This window comes from Hylaeus anthracinus, unplaced genomic scaffold (assembly GCF_026225885.1).
Source record: "Hylaeus anthracinus isolate JK02 unplaced genomic scaffold, UHH_iyHylAnth1.0_haploid 12000, whole genome shotgun sequence".
In the NCBI taxonomy this organism is placed as follows: Eukaryota; Metazoa; Arthropoda; class Insecta; order Hymenoptera; family Colletidae; genus Hylaeus; species Hylaeus anthracinus.
Genome location: NW_026534347.1, coordinates 7,297,830 through 7,313,504, shown reverse-complemented (window position 1 = coordinate 7,313,504; position 15,675 = coordinate 7,297,830). Strand labels below are relative to the sequence as shown.

General features: G+C 46.4%; 1 protein-coding gene across 1 annotated transcript in view; it reads right to left on the bottom strand.

Annotated features, from left to right (window-relative positions):
- LOC128890455 (teneurin-m) overlaps positions 1–15,675 on the bottom strand; it is a 58,220-nt gene that overhangs the window by 9,832 nt on the left and 32,713 nt on the right. The window contains exons 5-16 of the mRNA XM_054148934.1: positions 15,358–15,519; positions 11,173–11,450; positions 10,723–10,969; positions 10,097–10,471; positions 9,016–9,351; positions 8,245–8,452; positions 6,774–6,800; positions 5,058–5,274; positions 3,929–4,497; positions 3,562–3,828; positions 1,167–3,472; positions 322–1,057 (exon numbers count right to left, since the gene is read on the bottom strand). Coding sequence (XP_054004909.1) covers positions 322–1,057; positions 1,167–3,472; positions 3,562–3,828; positions 3,929–4,497; positions 5,058–5,274; positions 6,774–6,800; positions 8,245–8,452; positions 9,016–9,351; positions 10,097–10,471; positions 10,723–10,969; positions 11,173–11,450; positions 15,358–15,519 — 5,728 coding nt within the window. The remainder of the gene's footprint in view (positions 1–321; positions 1,058–1,166; positions 3,473–3,561; positions 3,829–3,928; positions 4,498–5,057; positions 5,275–6,773; positions 6,801–8,244; positions 8,453–9,015; positions 9,352–10,096; positions 10,472–10,722; positions 10,970–11,172; positions 11,451–15,357; positions 15,520–15,675) is intronic.

Here is a 15,675-nt window from a genome sequence, read left to right as displayed (position 1 = left end):
GTATAAATATTGAGATGCTTATCTATTGTATGACAAACAAGAGGATTCCTTTTATCCTAATTGAGGCTTTCTTTTAGAATGATTCTTATGATGAACATCTATGTTTGATGCATAAAAATGTATTAAACAAATATTTTATTCGATGAAATAGTTAGAGCAACAAGTGAAACGACAAAAGAAAAAATGTCAAAAATTATGAAAAGTCCTACGAGAAACTTTTACAACATTTCAGTAAAAAATCAGTAAAATCCCAAATAGTTGAACAAGTGTCCAATACATCAATGCTTCTTCAAATAATTCACCCAAATAAAACTAAATTACCTGTACTTGTGTTCCCCTCGAATGACAACGAATCCTCGTCCATCGTAGGAGTTGAACTCCACATCCCCGAACTGAATGACCCTGTCCCCACTGTCGTACCCTAACGCTAGCTTCTCGTTATGGCCTCTGGTGACACCTATCACGTTGCCATTTTCATCGTACGCATACTGCCAATTGTTCTCGGTGTCCGCTACCTCCAGTACGTGTCCATCCGCGTTATACGTTATCTTCTCCATCTTCGAGTCTTTCCCGATCGCCAGTTTCCGCATTTTGATACGATTGCGATTGTCATACTCGAGCTCCATGCGGAACACGTCCAAAGTGCGAATGTTCATCAGCACCGTCTTGACCCGACCGTGTTCGTCGTAATCGGTGACGGTGTAGAATTGTTTGCTGCTGTCCTGCATCACGGATCTGTTGAACAGGTTCCTGTATATCCTGAGATCGCCCACGCCTTCCAGTATGCCGAGGTTCTGGTTGTACTTCAATCGCAATTGCGGAAGCTGTTTGCCGTTTATGTCCACCTCGATGCCAGATATACGTGCGTTCCCGTCGTACTGATAACGATATCGCGCGTTGTCCAGGCCGCTCTTGCTACCGAACTTGATCTTTTCGTCTTTCACGATGCCTGCGTGGTATTTGTACTCGATCCTCATCTCGAAGTTGGGCTCGTTGATGTCGATGCTGTGGACCAGGCTTGTGGTCTCTTGGTAGGTGTAGTGGATGGAGGATAACCCTGTGCAAAACAATTTTTGAAATGTTGAAATAAGGGGACGTTAACAAATGCATAAACATTTTATCCCCGGTCTACATTACAGCAAACCGAACAAAATAACGTTACTCACCAGCAAGAGTTGTTTCCAGCTTCCCAGTGTGGTCATAGACATAAGCCACCTTGCCACTTTGATGTGGATACACTTTGGCAAGTATCTGTCCATCGTCGTTGTACAGAATCTCGTACGGATGCCTGTTCATGGGCGAGTAATACTGATACTTGTAGAACCCTAACGACGTTTGCAGCGAGAACGTGTGGATGTGTCCTCGAGGAGTGGTCAGCGACTGCAGAGCTCCAGCTTCGTCGTATTGCAACAGATAATCGCTGCCTCTAGGCGTGGTTACTTTCAACGGAAGGCTACTGAACATGTCCTTGAAGGCATACACCATCGAGGTACCGTCGCTATACTTGATCTCGTACAATCTACCTGCCCTGTCAAATCCATACGTCTCGCTGATATCTCCCCAGGTCCAACTGGTCAGTCTACTGAAACGATCGTACTCCAACTCAACGCCAGCAAAAATTCCATTCCTTGGTCCCCACTTGATGGGTCTAGCTGTTCTGTCGTAGGTGACGTTCAACAGCTCCACGTCGTTCATGAAGACAGCCACGCTGTTGGTCTCTCTATCGTATTCTAAAGACAGCAGAATTTCTCCATTCACACGAAGCTTCCTGCCTACCTGTGCAACGGACTTTGAATTGCCTCTATTCTTGTTCCCTTGGACCTTTCTCAGGAAGTATCGCCACTCGAACCTGTTGGCTAAATCCCCAGCGATCTCTGTCCTCTGTTTAGCAGGCACAGGGTAGCTTTCGCCTAACAGAGGCTCTATTTCAGCTAGAACGGTGTAAGGTAAGGTGTCCGTGCTGACGGTGTGGGCCCATGGGGTCACCTGACCGACTGACCCATCGGCCAGAACAGTAGTCCTCTGCTCGGCCTCTCCAACCTTCGTGATTACTGACGATCCTTTGATCAGCATCGAAATTGGCTTTCTATTATTCTGTCCAACTTTTACCACAGCTCCCTTCAGGCTCAGATCGAAGGTCAGACTGATAACCTTCCCTGTAGGCGTGACCGCGCTGGTTAATCTACCAAATTCGTCGTAATTGTACACGTAGCTTCTACCAGTGCTGTCCAGTTTGGTCTTCAGCAACCCAGTGGGACCATGATAATCGAACGTAACATTGTAATTGTCAGGCGTGCTTAACTCGTGAAGCATCTTCATCCTGGACATTCTGAGCCTGCACTTCTGTCCCTTGGTGTTCTCGATAGAGTTCACTTGGCTGCTGTAGTCTCTGAGGAGGAACACCTTGTTTCCAGCGGCATCAGTGACGGTACTGAGCTTACCATTGCTAGTGTTAACGTTGTACGTGAACTGGTACACGGTTTCTCCCGTCAGTATGTTCTTCGTGGCCACGTGCTGACCGAACCGGTTGAACACGTAGATTTCCTGAGTGTCCGGAGAATAAATCTCGTATTCCCTAGCTCCGCTGGCATCTGGAATGCTGGCTGTTACCGAACGAATCCTGTAATTGGCCTGATCGCCTATGTGAACTACGCCGTCGGGTGACACAGCCACCGCCGAGATGGTGTTGAATTTAGAGGTGGAGGCCAGGTAGTGGTCAGCTTCGAAACAGTCGCAGCCACGTTCCAAACAATTACATTTCGACTCTGCGCCAGCATAGGGCGATATCTTGCCGTCAGTTCCTATCACACGCAGTCGATTGATCCTCTGCGAATCACTCTCGCCGATATATAGATCACCAGACGGTCCAAAGGCGATACTCTGTGGCATGACCAGAGTAGCATGAGTCGCCAGCTCCGTATCGAAGGAAACTGATGGCGATGCGCAGTGAAGCGGACGTCCCGCGACGACCTTGACACGACCATCGGGAGCTAACTGAAGGACCATGTGGTCATCGATCATGTGTAAAGAATTGTCCAGAGGATTGATCGCTAAGGCCGTGGGCCAACGAAGATGGACTTCTTCCACGTTTAGGGTCCCTTCGCAGGGGATGGGCTTCCAGTGGGACTTGTGCATGTGGTTGCCAATTACCGTAGTGATGATACCGTCCCTGTCGACCATTCTGATGTTGGTGCCATCAGCGAAGTAGAGGACGTTGTCGGCTGAGACAGCTACACCCTTGGGATAGGCGAGCTTAGCGTCCCTGGCGAGAGCTCCGTCGCCACAGTGAGCCTCGTCGCCAGGAAGACATCTTTCTCCAGATCCAACTACTGTCTCCCAGTTGTGGTCTGGGTCCGTGTAGTCGTTCGTGTCGCGTACGCGGATTATCTGGTGGGATTCTGGGTCGGAGATGTAGAGGGAACCGTCCAGGGGACTTAGGGCGATGTGGTAGCGGTAGGAGACCCTGGTTGCACTGGAAGGAAGATCCAAGGTTAGAATGTTAATTGAATATAATTGAATATAATTCTGAAAGGGTGGTTATTGGACCATAGGGAAACTTACTTGAGTTGAACAACAGTCCTAACAGTGCCATCGACGAGTATCTTTCGTACGAGGTTGAAGTCGCCGACAAAGATGGATCCATCAGGAGCCGTGGCGAGAGCGACTGGAGCCAGAAGTCGCTGTTTGGAGGCCTGGCCCTCGCACTCCATGCAGTACATGGGTCTCTGGTGTCCATCGCCCATGGTTGTGAGGATTACCCTGGGCTTCTGCTTCAAGTAGATGTTGGAGCCATCGCCCTTTTGCAGGATACCCTCGTGGAAGTTGTATCTGTTGGGATTGATGCATTGTGAGGTTGTTTAGACGTTAGGTAGGTATTTTTATTTTTGAAGGTTCTTGGCATGAACAAATAATAAACGTTCTAGCATACCTATGATGAATGTCGAGATTCCAGCCTCCAACCTCCGAGATGGACATGTCGTGTCCGCTGAGCTTCGTCGTCTGCACGTCCCAGATGATGTCCTTACAGTCCTTGTACTCGTATCCCACCTTCACCATAGCCGTGGTGACACCGTACACACGCTGACGATAGACGTTCAGTCGATTCCAGGCGTAGGTGAACCTTATCGCAGGATCAGCCTCGAATGTCTTCTCGAACAGGATGCCCTCTATCGTGATTCTCAAGTGGATCAGGTTGAGGCTCGATGGGATAACTTCAGGGGTCAGCTGCAGCTGGATGGTTGACAGATAGCCAGACGCCCTTGAGCTGTGGTAGACGAGGTTCAGTCCTGTACCAGGTATCTGCAGGCTTTCCTGAATCACCTGGGACTCTGCCAAAATGGCACTCTTGTCGGGGCAAGCTCCTTGGAAACCGTGCTTCCACGTCGCCAGGACCACGGGTTTCATCAGATCGTAGTCGTGAGCTGCACAGGAGTGGGGAATGTGGCTGGGTTGTTTTTCTTCTGCGGTGGTCATCACTATATTGTCGATGATAACGACCTTCGAGAAAGAGAATTTTGGTTAGACGTTGGGGCACTGCTAGCTACGTAATTTGGCATCTGGAATGGTCTGCCTATTTTTGAAAGATTTTTTTTTTCTGAGAAACTATCGATCGTGTTGGTTAGAAACTTTGTATGTATATTTATCTAGGGTCTATTGTATGCATTTTTTAAATTAAACATTGCTTGAGGATGATCGAGTCAGATGAAATTTGTCCTAAAAAATTGTAACTTGATTGTACGGACCAACGATCAACTTCAGCTGCTCGTATCTCTGTAACCAAGCTTCAGATGACAAAATGGCAAATGACTTTACGATTCCTTTTTGCATGGAGATTACATCCTGATAAAAATATCGCACAATTTCGTTAAAAATCTACCAAAAATTCGATTCCACCTTCTATTACAATGTCAATTTTTCCAATTTCACCTTTATCTTTTCAACACACTGCTTTTAAGATTTATCTTGAATATAAGCTGTAAAAGGAAATTAATTTTATTTACTTTCAAACTAGGCGGACCCTTCAAGACGATACTAAAAATTATCGAACATGATTCTACCTCGTTCCACGGTACAAAGACAATGTGACTTTGTGGTTTAAAGGGTGACCTTCCAAACTGAAGGGTGACGGCACCGCCGCCGTTTACCAGGAGGTCGAACCATCCGTCGTCCCTCGTCAGAGTAAATCCTTCCAGCGGCGTGCTCGTGCTAACTCGCACTCCCATCAACCCCGTGCCAAGATGCGTGACAACGCGGCCGCGTACAACGGCCGATCGGCTGTCAGGAAATAACAACGTTAATAAAATCCGAATACTGGCCAGGTCGCTCGTGCCAACTAATGCGATCGTTTCTTTCCACTGTGCTCCGTGGTTACACTAACAACAAAGCAAACTGGCTATCATCTAATCTAATTCACTTCTACGACAGTATTATTATCGCAAGTCGCCTTGCAGTGTTTACAAGTGAAAGTTTCGTACGGAGAAAAATGTACTGTCGTGCACGAACAGATGGCGACTATGTATACTAAAGAGCTGGAAAGTTAGTTTCAGGGATGGTGTCGAGTTGCAATACTCAGAGTGTGTTTCACGGGGTTGGAGATTAATCGTGAGAGTTGATCGCGTTTATGGTCAGAAATTGTCCTTCCTAATATTAGTTTTTTTTTCACATTTTAGATTAACAGTCTTCGAGTCTGTTGTTTCAGTTCGAATAATTTTGGGGATGATTCTCTACCTGTGTTTCACATATTTATAACCTGGGTGCTGATAATAGAACATTATACGAGGCACTACCGTTCTTGCAAAGAATGAGGACCTATATGCTTCGAAAATAGAATCACAAGTACTTTGATATTTGAAAGAATCGAACCCCTCGCAAGTTGTACTTAAACCGCGTTCAATGTTCAATCTCAAACACAGCTCATAGAAAAAAAAAAATTTTCTCGCATCCCGAACATAACTCAGGAGCATTCTTTAAAGCTCCTTCCCTTGAAAACGATTCCAAGTCTTCAGCATCGTACACTCTCTACACCCGTTCGACGCGACAGTACTTCTTCGCTCTACAAATCTGGTATCCCGTGCGTGTAAAGTTCTCGAACTCGTGAGTTAGAATTAACTCGACTTTCAGTGCCAAAGAGATACCAAAACAACGAAGAATCAGATCCAAGACGGTCTTAATCCTGGTCCAACCCTCTTTGGCACTGAGAGACACATCGGTCGAGGACAAATCGCTAGTAATACGTTTATATATATATATACGTGTACATATACACAAATAACACAAAGTCAGAAGCTCAACTTAAAAGGCACGAAAGACAACGTAGGAATAATAAGGTAACCAAACCATGCAACGAGAAAGAGTCGAACAATGACGAAGGAACGAAAGGGGTTTGTTTGCGAGCTTTTTTTTTTTTTGGACGTTCGCACGCAGTCGCCTCGGCGTTCGAGGGAAGTTTTCTTCGTCGTTTGTCGACAACTTTCGACGGCATGTGTCGCCAAGTCGCGAAGAGACCCGTTCTCGAACGTGATCGACTGCGTACAATTTGTTCATTTTATTTATTTACTCGTCAGTCGGATGCAGGGAAAAGTATATGTATGTACACATGATATATCAAATATGCACGAAAATATCGTCAAACAGCAGCAGCTATTAACCGCTTACACTCTACGGATGAACTGCATTCGCAACACGATCGTTGCTCTTTGTTCTCATTTCGTTTTGTATTTTCTTTACTTTCTTAATTTTGTTCATAGTCGAGCTTCGTCGACGTAATTTCTTACCTTGTGTTGAAGTGATTCCAGAACATACTGACCGGGCAGCACGGATGAAACAGAGCCCAGTTAAAATGACGTAATTAAAGGCAAAACTAGACGGAAGATAGATAGAGAGATAGATAGAGAGTAAGAGAATAGAAGAGGAATAAATTAGAATGAGAGAGTTTGAAGGAGTGATGAGGTGGAGTTGTAGGAACGAACGTAAGAGGAAGAAGAAGTCTTTGAGAAAATTTAGATACGCGTTTAGATCGTTAGAGATAGCTGGGACAGACCCAGGCCCATGAAGGAAGAGACCATGTTACCGTTTCCTCTTTAATCGATATGATGGGCGCAAAGATGGCTCGAGGCTCGAACATGGAGTCACACATTCACGCAAGCTCCACTCGGACGGACACGTGAGAAAGAAAGAATATGTATGGTTTAAGCGTAGGAAAGAGCTGCGTGCTTTTCTCGGCAGAATTCACAATGGTTCTAAAATAAAATCAAAACATTCTTATCCCTCAAGGATCTCAGATTTCTTTAGTATTCTTCAGCTTGCCTCAGTTCGACCCCGCTTGGCCGTGCTTGACTTCTATTAAATTACGTTCGATCTTCTTCAGGTGTCTTTAAAATTTAAAAATCAACGCTGAAGGATCCCCACACAGGTGCAACTTAAAAAGCACGTGGAACTCTTTCCTAGGCCCGAGAGATGAACACGGTCGATTATAAGATATCGATAAGATAGACGATGTGGTAGAGTAGCGATAAAGGCGAAGAAGAGATAGAGAATGATAGTGAGAATGGAGACGGGGTTCAGTGCAGGGCACACGCTCGCGCACACGTACGTACAAACATATGTATAAAACTTTTGGGATGTGATTTCACACGGGTCACAACAACGCAGAGAATATATCATATCTATGTATACGTCTTCGTGTGTCTTTGTATGCAACGTGTACGGACGAGAGTATGTAAAACGTGTGGTTGTGTGTTTAACGTGTATGCATGTGTCTCGAGGCAGTTAAAGATTACCGAGGCACCCTCTGGGTGTCGCATGCATTTTCATATTCTAAGCCGCGCGGTTCAGCCGGTGGCTAGACGCGATTGATCATCCCGCGGGGAACAAATCTCCCTGATATATCACGAGCGGGGACCGGCGATAGTCTTAATAACCTTCACTCGTCCCGCAAACACATGCATTCTTTTCGGACGTACGGCCATTTGTTAAACGTTACGTGTATCGTGTGTGAGGCTACCGAAAGAGAGAGAGAGAAATAGAAAAAAAAGAGAGTTTCTCTTGTTTTCTGTAACCAAGTGTCTGGATCCAACACACACGTAAAACTGCACGTAACACCAAAGTCGGGACGGACATGTTCAAATCGGCGCTGGTAGATACCCCGAGCGATTCCCGCGGAATCGGAGCAGTACGGACGACAACGGTCGCGAGAACGCAGGTGAATCCGCACGCGTTTGCGCGCTGGTAGCGTGTCCAACTCACCTCTCGTTGAAGGTTTCCTGGCGCGCGTAGTTCTGGAGGCTGCCCTCGTCGATGAGGAACTTCATTCTTTCGAAGAAGGACGCGGTGATGGCCGGTGGCTGCTTGCGCAGGAGGATGTCGATGGGCTTGGGAGCTGCTACGCAGAGTTGGCTGGTGCGGCAGACGTGGCTTGGGCAACACTCTGGGTCCGCGCAATCGATGAGACCGTCTAAAAGGTAGATTGTAGGGGAATTAGAATATGTAGGTTTCGAAGGATGGTGTAGATGATGTAGGAAGAATGATAGGTAGACTATCTATTCGAGAGTGAAGGTTTAAGTTTGCTATTTAGGGACGATGTTTGAGCAATTGAAAGCAGTCTTTGTTTTCTGTGGGTATAGCCAGGTGGATGTCTATATAGACTGTCTGTGGAGTAGACATGGAGTTAATACAGTTAGAGTAGAAACGAAGTTAGAGTCACTTGTAGATATAACGGATGGTATAGATGTAGGAAGAACGACAGGTGGATGCTTGTTGAATTAAATTACTGAGTTTCCGATCAGGTGCCTACATTATGCAAAAGAGGATTAAATTGGGAGTTAAATGTAGGTTTTCCAATTATTAAGAGTGCACTTCAATCACCCAAAATGAGTCTAAATATGTCTATCACCTGTCACGTTGAATCAGGATTGGAACTAGGATTTTCATTAATCATTCTAATGGAACTACCCCGGGCTCTCAGAAAATGTCTGCACTAAAAATCTACCAGAGCTTCCCTTTTTTTGGTTTCTGTACCTTTGTCGTTGTCTCTTCCGTCGTCGCAATTATTTTCGAGAAGCACATTGCAGTCCTTGCCGTCCCAGCCGTCGTAGCATCTGCACTCCCACTGGCCATCATTAGTGACCCTGCACTGGCCATGTCCAGAACAGGAGTTGGGGCAGCCTTCCATGGTGCAGTGCTTTCCGTTCCAGCCAGTGACGCACAAACAAGTCCCGTTCTTGCACTGGCCATGTTCGTTGCATCGAGGATCGCATTGCTTCAGGTTGCACAACTCGCCAGACCAACCTGGCAGACAGTCGCAGACATTGTCCACGCAGTGGCCATGAGGACCGCAATCCAGGTCGCATAATTCTGGAAGGTATAAAGAGTATTTAGTCGGGACGACGTCGAGGCTTCCCTTGGGGGATGTTAGTCGTCGCAAGCAACACTTGGGCGTTGGTGAAAAACGAACTTGTGACAAATTAGAACAAAGTTAAGCAAGGGGAAGAAAGCAAATTGTTAGCTGGGGGGTTCGAGAAACGTCACGCTAGGAAAGAAACTTGTCACTGGCGTGAGACCTGAAAACACAGGTATCGATCAATTGGAATATAAGTCTCCTTGTGATAGTGCATAGTTCAATGTACAGCTTGTCACGCGAGAGCGTCGATAGCTTCTGAGAAACGCGAGTGCAGTGGAGGGCGTTGGTATATTCTCAAGGAACAGTCTACGCGAATATGCAACAATTTGGATCGAATTGGAATTATTTTTCTTAATTTTAGAAGCGATCAATAGAGATTTAATTTATTGCTATTCGAAAGACATTGCTCAGATTTTTGGGGAGATTTTTATCACAAGAGATGGGCTACAATTTAGAAAGTAGAAATTTGCAAAAATGACTTTTCAGTCGGAAATCAAATTTATTTGATAAAGACTCAACAAATGTGAACAAAACAAGTGATATTTCAGATTTCAGTTTCACTCTGTATACTTTCTACTGTCTTTCGTATCCCTTGGGAGATATCGGTGGCACACTCTCTTGCGTGACAGACTGGACCAGTCTGAACGATTAATATTCATATTACTAAGGCCGTAGGTTGTTTCGGAAGGAAGTCGTTACCTTTCGAGCAGTCGTCGCCGGACCACATCGGCTCGCAGAGGCACGTCTGCGTTTCAAGATCGAAATTCCCGTGTCCACTGCAATCTGGCAGGCACTGCAACGCTTCCTTGTCCATTTGGCTGCAGTCGGCTCCTTTCCATCCTTTTTTACAGATGCACGTGCCGTCCGCGCAGTAACCGTGCCCCGAGCAATTGGGATGCGGACAGTCCTCCTCCTCGCAATACTTTCCCTTGTAGCCGTGCACGCAGATGCATTTTCCATTGGCGCAGAGGCCGTGCCCGTTGCAATCTGGCACCTCGCACTCGTCGTGTCGCAGGGAGCATTCCTTCCCTTTCCAACCAGGATTGCATTGGCACTCGCCGTTTATGTACTCCCCTGTAATCCAGCCAAACAAGTTAGATGAGAAGGAGACGAGGAGATCCTTCGTTTCCTGGCCTCGTAAAACTTTAGTTTATTCATTTACTCGTTTTACGCGGGCTTACACTTTGGTACGGTGATAAATAATTGCAAAAATTTCAGAGAAATTGAACGAAGGAGACTATACCTTCGGGCACATGTGCCAACGTATGCGAACATTATTGTAAAGTATTGTATGTATTGTTGAGAAAGATCATCTTTGCACTCACCACGTTGACTACAGAGAACCGGGCAGACGCTTTCGCTGCAATCCTCGCCGCCAAATCCAGGGTTGCACTGACAGTGGCCCAGAAGACATTCGCCCTTCCCACTGCAGCCATTGGGACAATTATGGGTCATATCCTCGGCGATAACAGCAATAAAAGACACCTCCTGGGGATCTCCATCGTCGTTGTACAGCGAGAGAAACCAGTGGCCAGGCTCCATGTAATGCGTCACCTCTTTCTTGATCGAAGGCTGCAAGGATTTCAAAAACATTTTACCTAGCGCTCTTTCGATCATTTTGCTACAGATTCACGTCTAAGGGAAAAAATAAAAAGACGAAAAAAGACTTCTAAAGCATCAGCAGCACGTTAAGAATATAAAATGTGGATCTTCTGTGAATCTACGATCGTGAAAAGAAAGTAAAATGGGGCACTGGCACATACAATGACACTAACATGGGACGCCCGAGTGGTCCTGGCCTTAAAGCCACTCAACACTTCCAGGAGATCGTACTGCGTGTGCGTGGGAAGAGCGTTCCTCCTTGCGTAGACCCCGATGCTGGCACCACGTGGGATATTGTAGTCGAACCGTACATACGCGGCCTCTGACTGGTAGAATTGCATGTTCCAGTAGCTGTACGGCGGTATCTCCTTGCTGAGCTTTTGTCCCAAGCCGACCTGGGCGAACGTCGTTCCGTCAGGTGGGAAGGACCTGGCAGGGAACGTTCTAGCACCTGAATAATTGGAAATTATAAGGGTCAGTAAGATTCCTTTTATGTGTACTCGAATCAGTTTTCTATTGGGCGGTATTTCTATTAAGCGTAGTGACATTTTATTATGATTTCTTCACGTAATTCCTCGAGTATTTACAATTGCTGTTCGTTCAACTCATAAATGAAGGGTATACAAAAGAATTAATTTTTAATTCAATTTTAACCAAGCACACGTACCAGCGTGTGCCAAGATTCGAGCACATGTGTCAAGGTAGCGCAAGAACTGAGCACATGTGCTTTCAATAGATTTGACTGTTTGGGTTAGTTCTTTTTGAAGTCGATTTTACAACAATTTTTTCACGAAGCTTTTGCCATCAATTTTTCAACGTTTGCAGTGTTCTTTTTTATTCTGACCCATTGTGAGCAGGACCTAGGATAAAGCTCTAGCCAGAGTGACGTGTCGACATAGCAGATCAATAGAATTTCGTTCATGCAACAATCTGCTGTTTACATACACTTTGTTTTCGTGTTGAACGAACAATAATGAAAAATAAATGTTGAAAATATGCGAGGCGAGGTGCGATAAATGGCACAAACGAAAGGAAGAAAATTTCTCTATAGAGAAGTACAAAATTTTTGAAAAAAATGGATATCAAATGTTCTTACATAATTTTACTCGACTATATAATTGCATATAGTCACCAAATAAATTCCAAAAGTCTCCAGCACTAAAAATTTAATTTTCTCGACAACAAAGTCACATGGAAAAAAAAATGTATATTCCGGAACGTTCTGCTTATTTTGTCGTAAAGAGAATCGTTTTCTTTTCGGCCGTTCCATGAATCACGCCTCACTTCCTGTATTTAATTAAAAACGAGAATTTATTACGGGATGAAGCAGAATATATCCCGCAAGAAAACTGACTGTATTTGTTTAAATATGAAGCGAACAAGTATTTAAAAATTGCGTAGCTTTATATTCAGCTTGGGAACTGCACGTCAGCAAATTTCGCGACATGTTTAGGCTCGTATTACGCATCGACTAACTCGTGTTAATTACAAATTCGGGGTCTTCTCATTGTAGCGTTTCAAAAAATAATAACGAGTGGTCACTGATCACTGTATAGTCGCCAATTGATATTTTGGTCACCATACGCCTTCAGAAAATGTAACAAAAATTTATTTTGCGGAATTCCTAATATGAGAAGACCCTTTTTCTCATTTTACGACTCTACTGCATTCAATCGATATCTTCGAACCTGATTTCTAAGAATTCTAATTTCAATATTCTCGTCTTCCTTACTATACATATCTCTTCTAGTTCCCAATAGAAACACAACATTCCCTAAAACATAGAATTCTTTGATGAATTCTCGTTACGTAGCATGATACTAACTACTTGTTTCATTTTTCTCTGATGATTCCTATGTAAAAGTTGATTAAAAAATAGCTCGGTTATTGGTACCGTGCAACTGCGCCATGTTACATAACTTCCCTTCTTCCAAAAGAAATACTACTTCGTAACGAGCCAAGCAAAGAGAACCAGCGATATCAGCGCGGGCAAGATGCAAAGCAAAAAAGAAAAAAAAAAACGTCACGGCATGCAAGCGAAGCAAAATCACAGAAGAAGACCAGTGAAAACAGTTAGCTTGAAAAGGAATCGTAAACCTCACCTTCCAAGATCAGTATAGTGGGTTCTGGGGGTAACGGAGTGGACCCAGAACACCCTGACATGCCTACGGTGCTCGACTCGGTCTCGTAATTCGAGATGGTCCATTCCGTGGATTCGCTAATCTCCTCTGTAGTCGAGGAACTATCGTCCTCCGTGCTCGAGGTCTTCTCTGTCCCGGCCGAGTTCCCCAAACTCAGAGACTCGTTTTTTCCGGTCAGTTTCGTTTCGAAGGACTCGCCCATCGAGAGACTCGAGTTGTCCGCGTCCTGGTACAAGTTCGGACTCTCGTCGTTCGCTGAAAAGTTGTCCCACTCGTCGGAGGACGAACCCATGCAGGGACAGGAGCATTCGCATCCGCTACCAGCCCAAATCGAGGGTGGTGGCGAGGACGGGGGTTGCGGAGGTGGTGGCAGGCGATTATCGTTCGATTCCAACGCGGCAGCGTCCGGCATATTGTTTAGCACTGGTTCCAGAGGCATCTGATGCTCTCGAGTCTCAACTTGCTCGACGTTCATCCCTGAAGAGTCCGTTTCGCCGTCGGTGGGCACGGAGACGGAGAGGACGTACAGTGGCTTCGAGGCTGCGGAAGCAGAGTCTCCGGAGGCTATCGTTATGTTAACCACTACGCGATGAGAAGACGAAGACGGAAGGGGTTCGCGACGACCTTGAACTGGAACCTCGACGATTTTCACCGGCTGGACCATTGGCGAGACGGGCTCGACCTTCGAGGTAGCTTTCAAGTCCCTGTTGTTAGGAGGATCCTGGCTCTTCTTCGAGGTAGAATCTCGGTACGCGCCATCGGATTCCGCTGATTCCTCGCGAAACTTCTTCTCGAACTCTCGAAGAAATTCTTCGTCGTTCTCCTGCCTGGTGATGACCCTCAAGTCGCTGTTCCGGTGTCCTCGCTGGGAAACGTCGTTGAGCGACTCGTAGCCTTGCTTGGCCTTCGTCGTGGCGCCTGACTCGCTGTTCGAGCCTAGCTTCACGATTTCAACTTCCTCCTGGCCGTAATTATAAATCGGCAAGGGATAGTCCCTTTGGAGCTCCTCGGATTTCTCGGAACTCCTCGCGCGAGTCGGAGTTTCGGATTCGGAGGATTCCTCTCTGGAGAGTTCTCGCGTTTCCTTCACCACGTCCGAAAAGTTCGGGGTGTCGGTGTGGTTCCTTGGCTCGTTCACAGAACTGTTGCTATTCGCGTGAACGGTTGATACGTTAACCACGGAATCGTTGCTCGAATTGTTATGAGGTTGAAGGTTGTTATTGTTCCAAGGTTTCTGTTCCTCGTCTTTGAGGTTTGATTCTTCTGAAGACGACGAGGTCGAGTCAGGATCCACTTCTGGGGGCACAGGATCATCCTCGGGATCGTTCTTGGTCCAATCGGAGCTACTTACACTCGAAGATTCTCGAGTAAAACTCGAGAAAGTCGTGCTGTCTTTGGTGTCTTCTAGGTCTATGGTACTATCTACGAACTCTACTCTACCACTAACGCTAGCGTAGTCATAGTTGAGGGTACTTTCCACGTTCAGCGATCCAGGTGCCTCGGTAGTGGAACCATAACCACCTAAATTCTTCGATTCCACGCCGATGGAGACCCCTAACCGCGACTGAACCCTTCCTTTGGAGCCTCCCGGACTATCGAGAGAAGCCTCCCCATTAACATTGTCTCTAAAATCAACGGACCCCACTGAGAGCGCAATGGAGGCTTCCGTAGCGTCTTCTTCGTTCCCCATCGTAACCGAATCGGTCCTGCCAAAATCGTCCTCCTTCTCCTCGCCTAACCCGGTCCAAGTCGGTTTCGTGGTCTCCAAAGGCTGGTTCGTCGGTTCGTTAAGTGAAACGGAAGAGGATGCAGGCGAACGACCGCCAGGGGTGTCAGAGGCGACAGAGACAGAGGCGAGGTCGACAGCGACAGTATGAGTCGAACGATCGCGCGGATAGTTAGTAATCGAAGAGTCAGAGACATTCGCGGCAAGCATTGTCCCCTGGAGGGCTGTCGATCCCGACGACTCGAGTGTGTCTTCGAGCACCTTCTCGCTGGTGTTCACTTTCACCCATGCACGCTCCGTTTCATGCACAACTCTACCAGGAGTGTCCTCGTTCAACCCAGGGGTCTGCACCGCCGCCTCAGTCGAAGGAGGTTCTTCGCGGTGCTGCTCGGGGGATGCGACAGTTTGGTGCAACGCATGCTGGTTAAACGTGTCCCTACGATTACGGACGTACACGTGCTCTAACATGCTAGCCGACGGTTTAATACTACCTCCTGTGGACGCTTGGTGCCACGTCTTGCTGTTGGGCTGCGACGGGGGCGCGACCGCTGTCGAGGACGTCTTGTTCGCCTCGACGGACGATTTCGAGTCGGTGATCTCGCCGATGCCGCACGCCTTCGTGCCCTGGTACGATCGGTTCACTATGCTGGACACTGCAATCGGAAGTTCAATGTTAAATGGAAATGGTAGTGGTTGATGTGTTTTTTAGCATTCAAGATTGGTTATACGATGCACACTCAACGGAGCACGATATTGTAAAATTGGTTTGAAAATTGGTTTTTCTTGTTGTATTTCTAAGAAGATTTTTA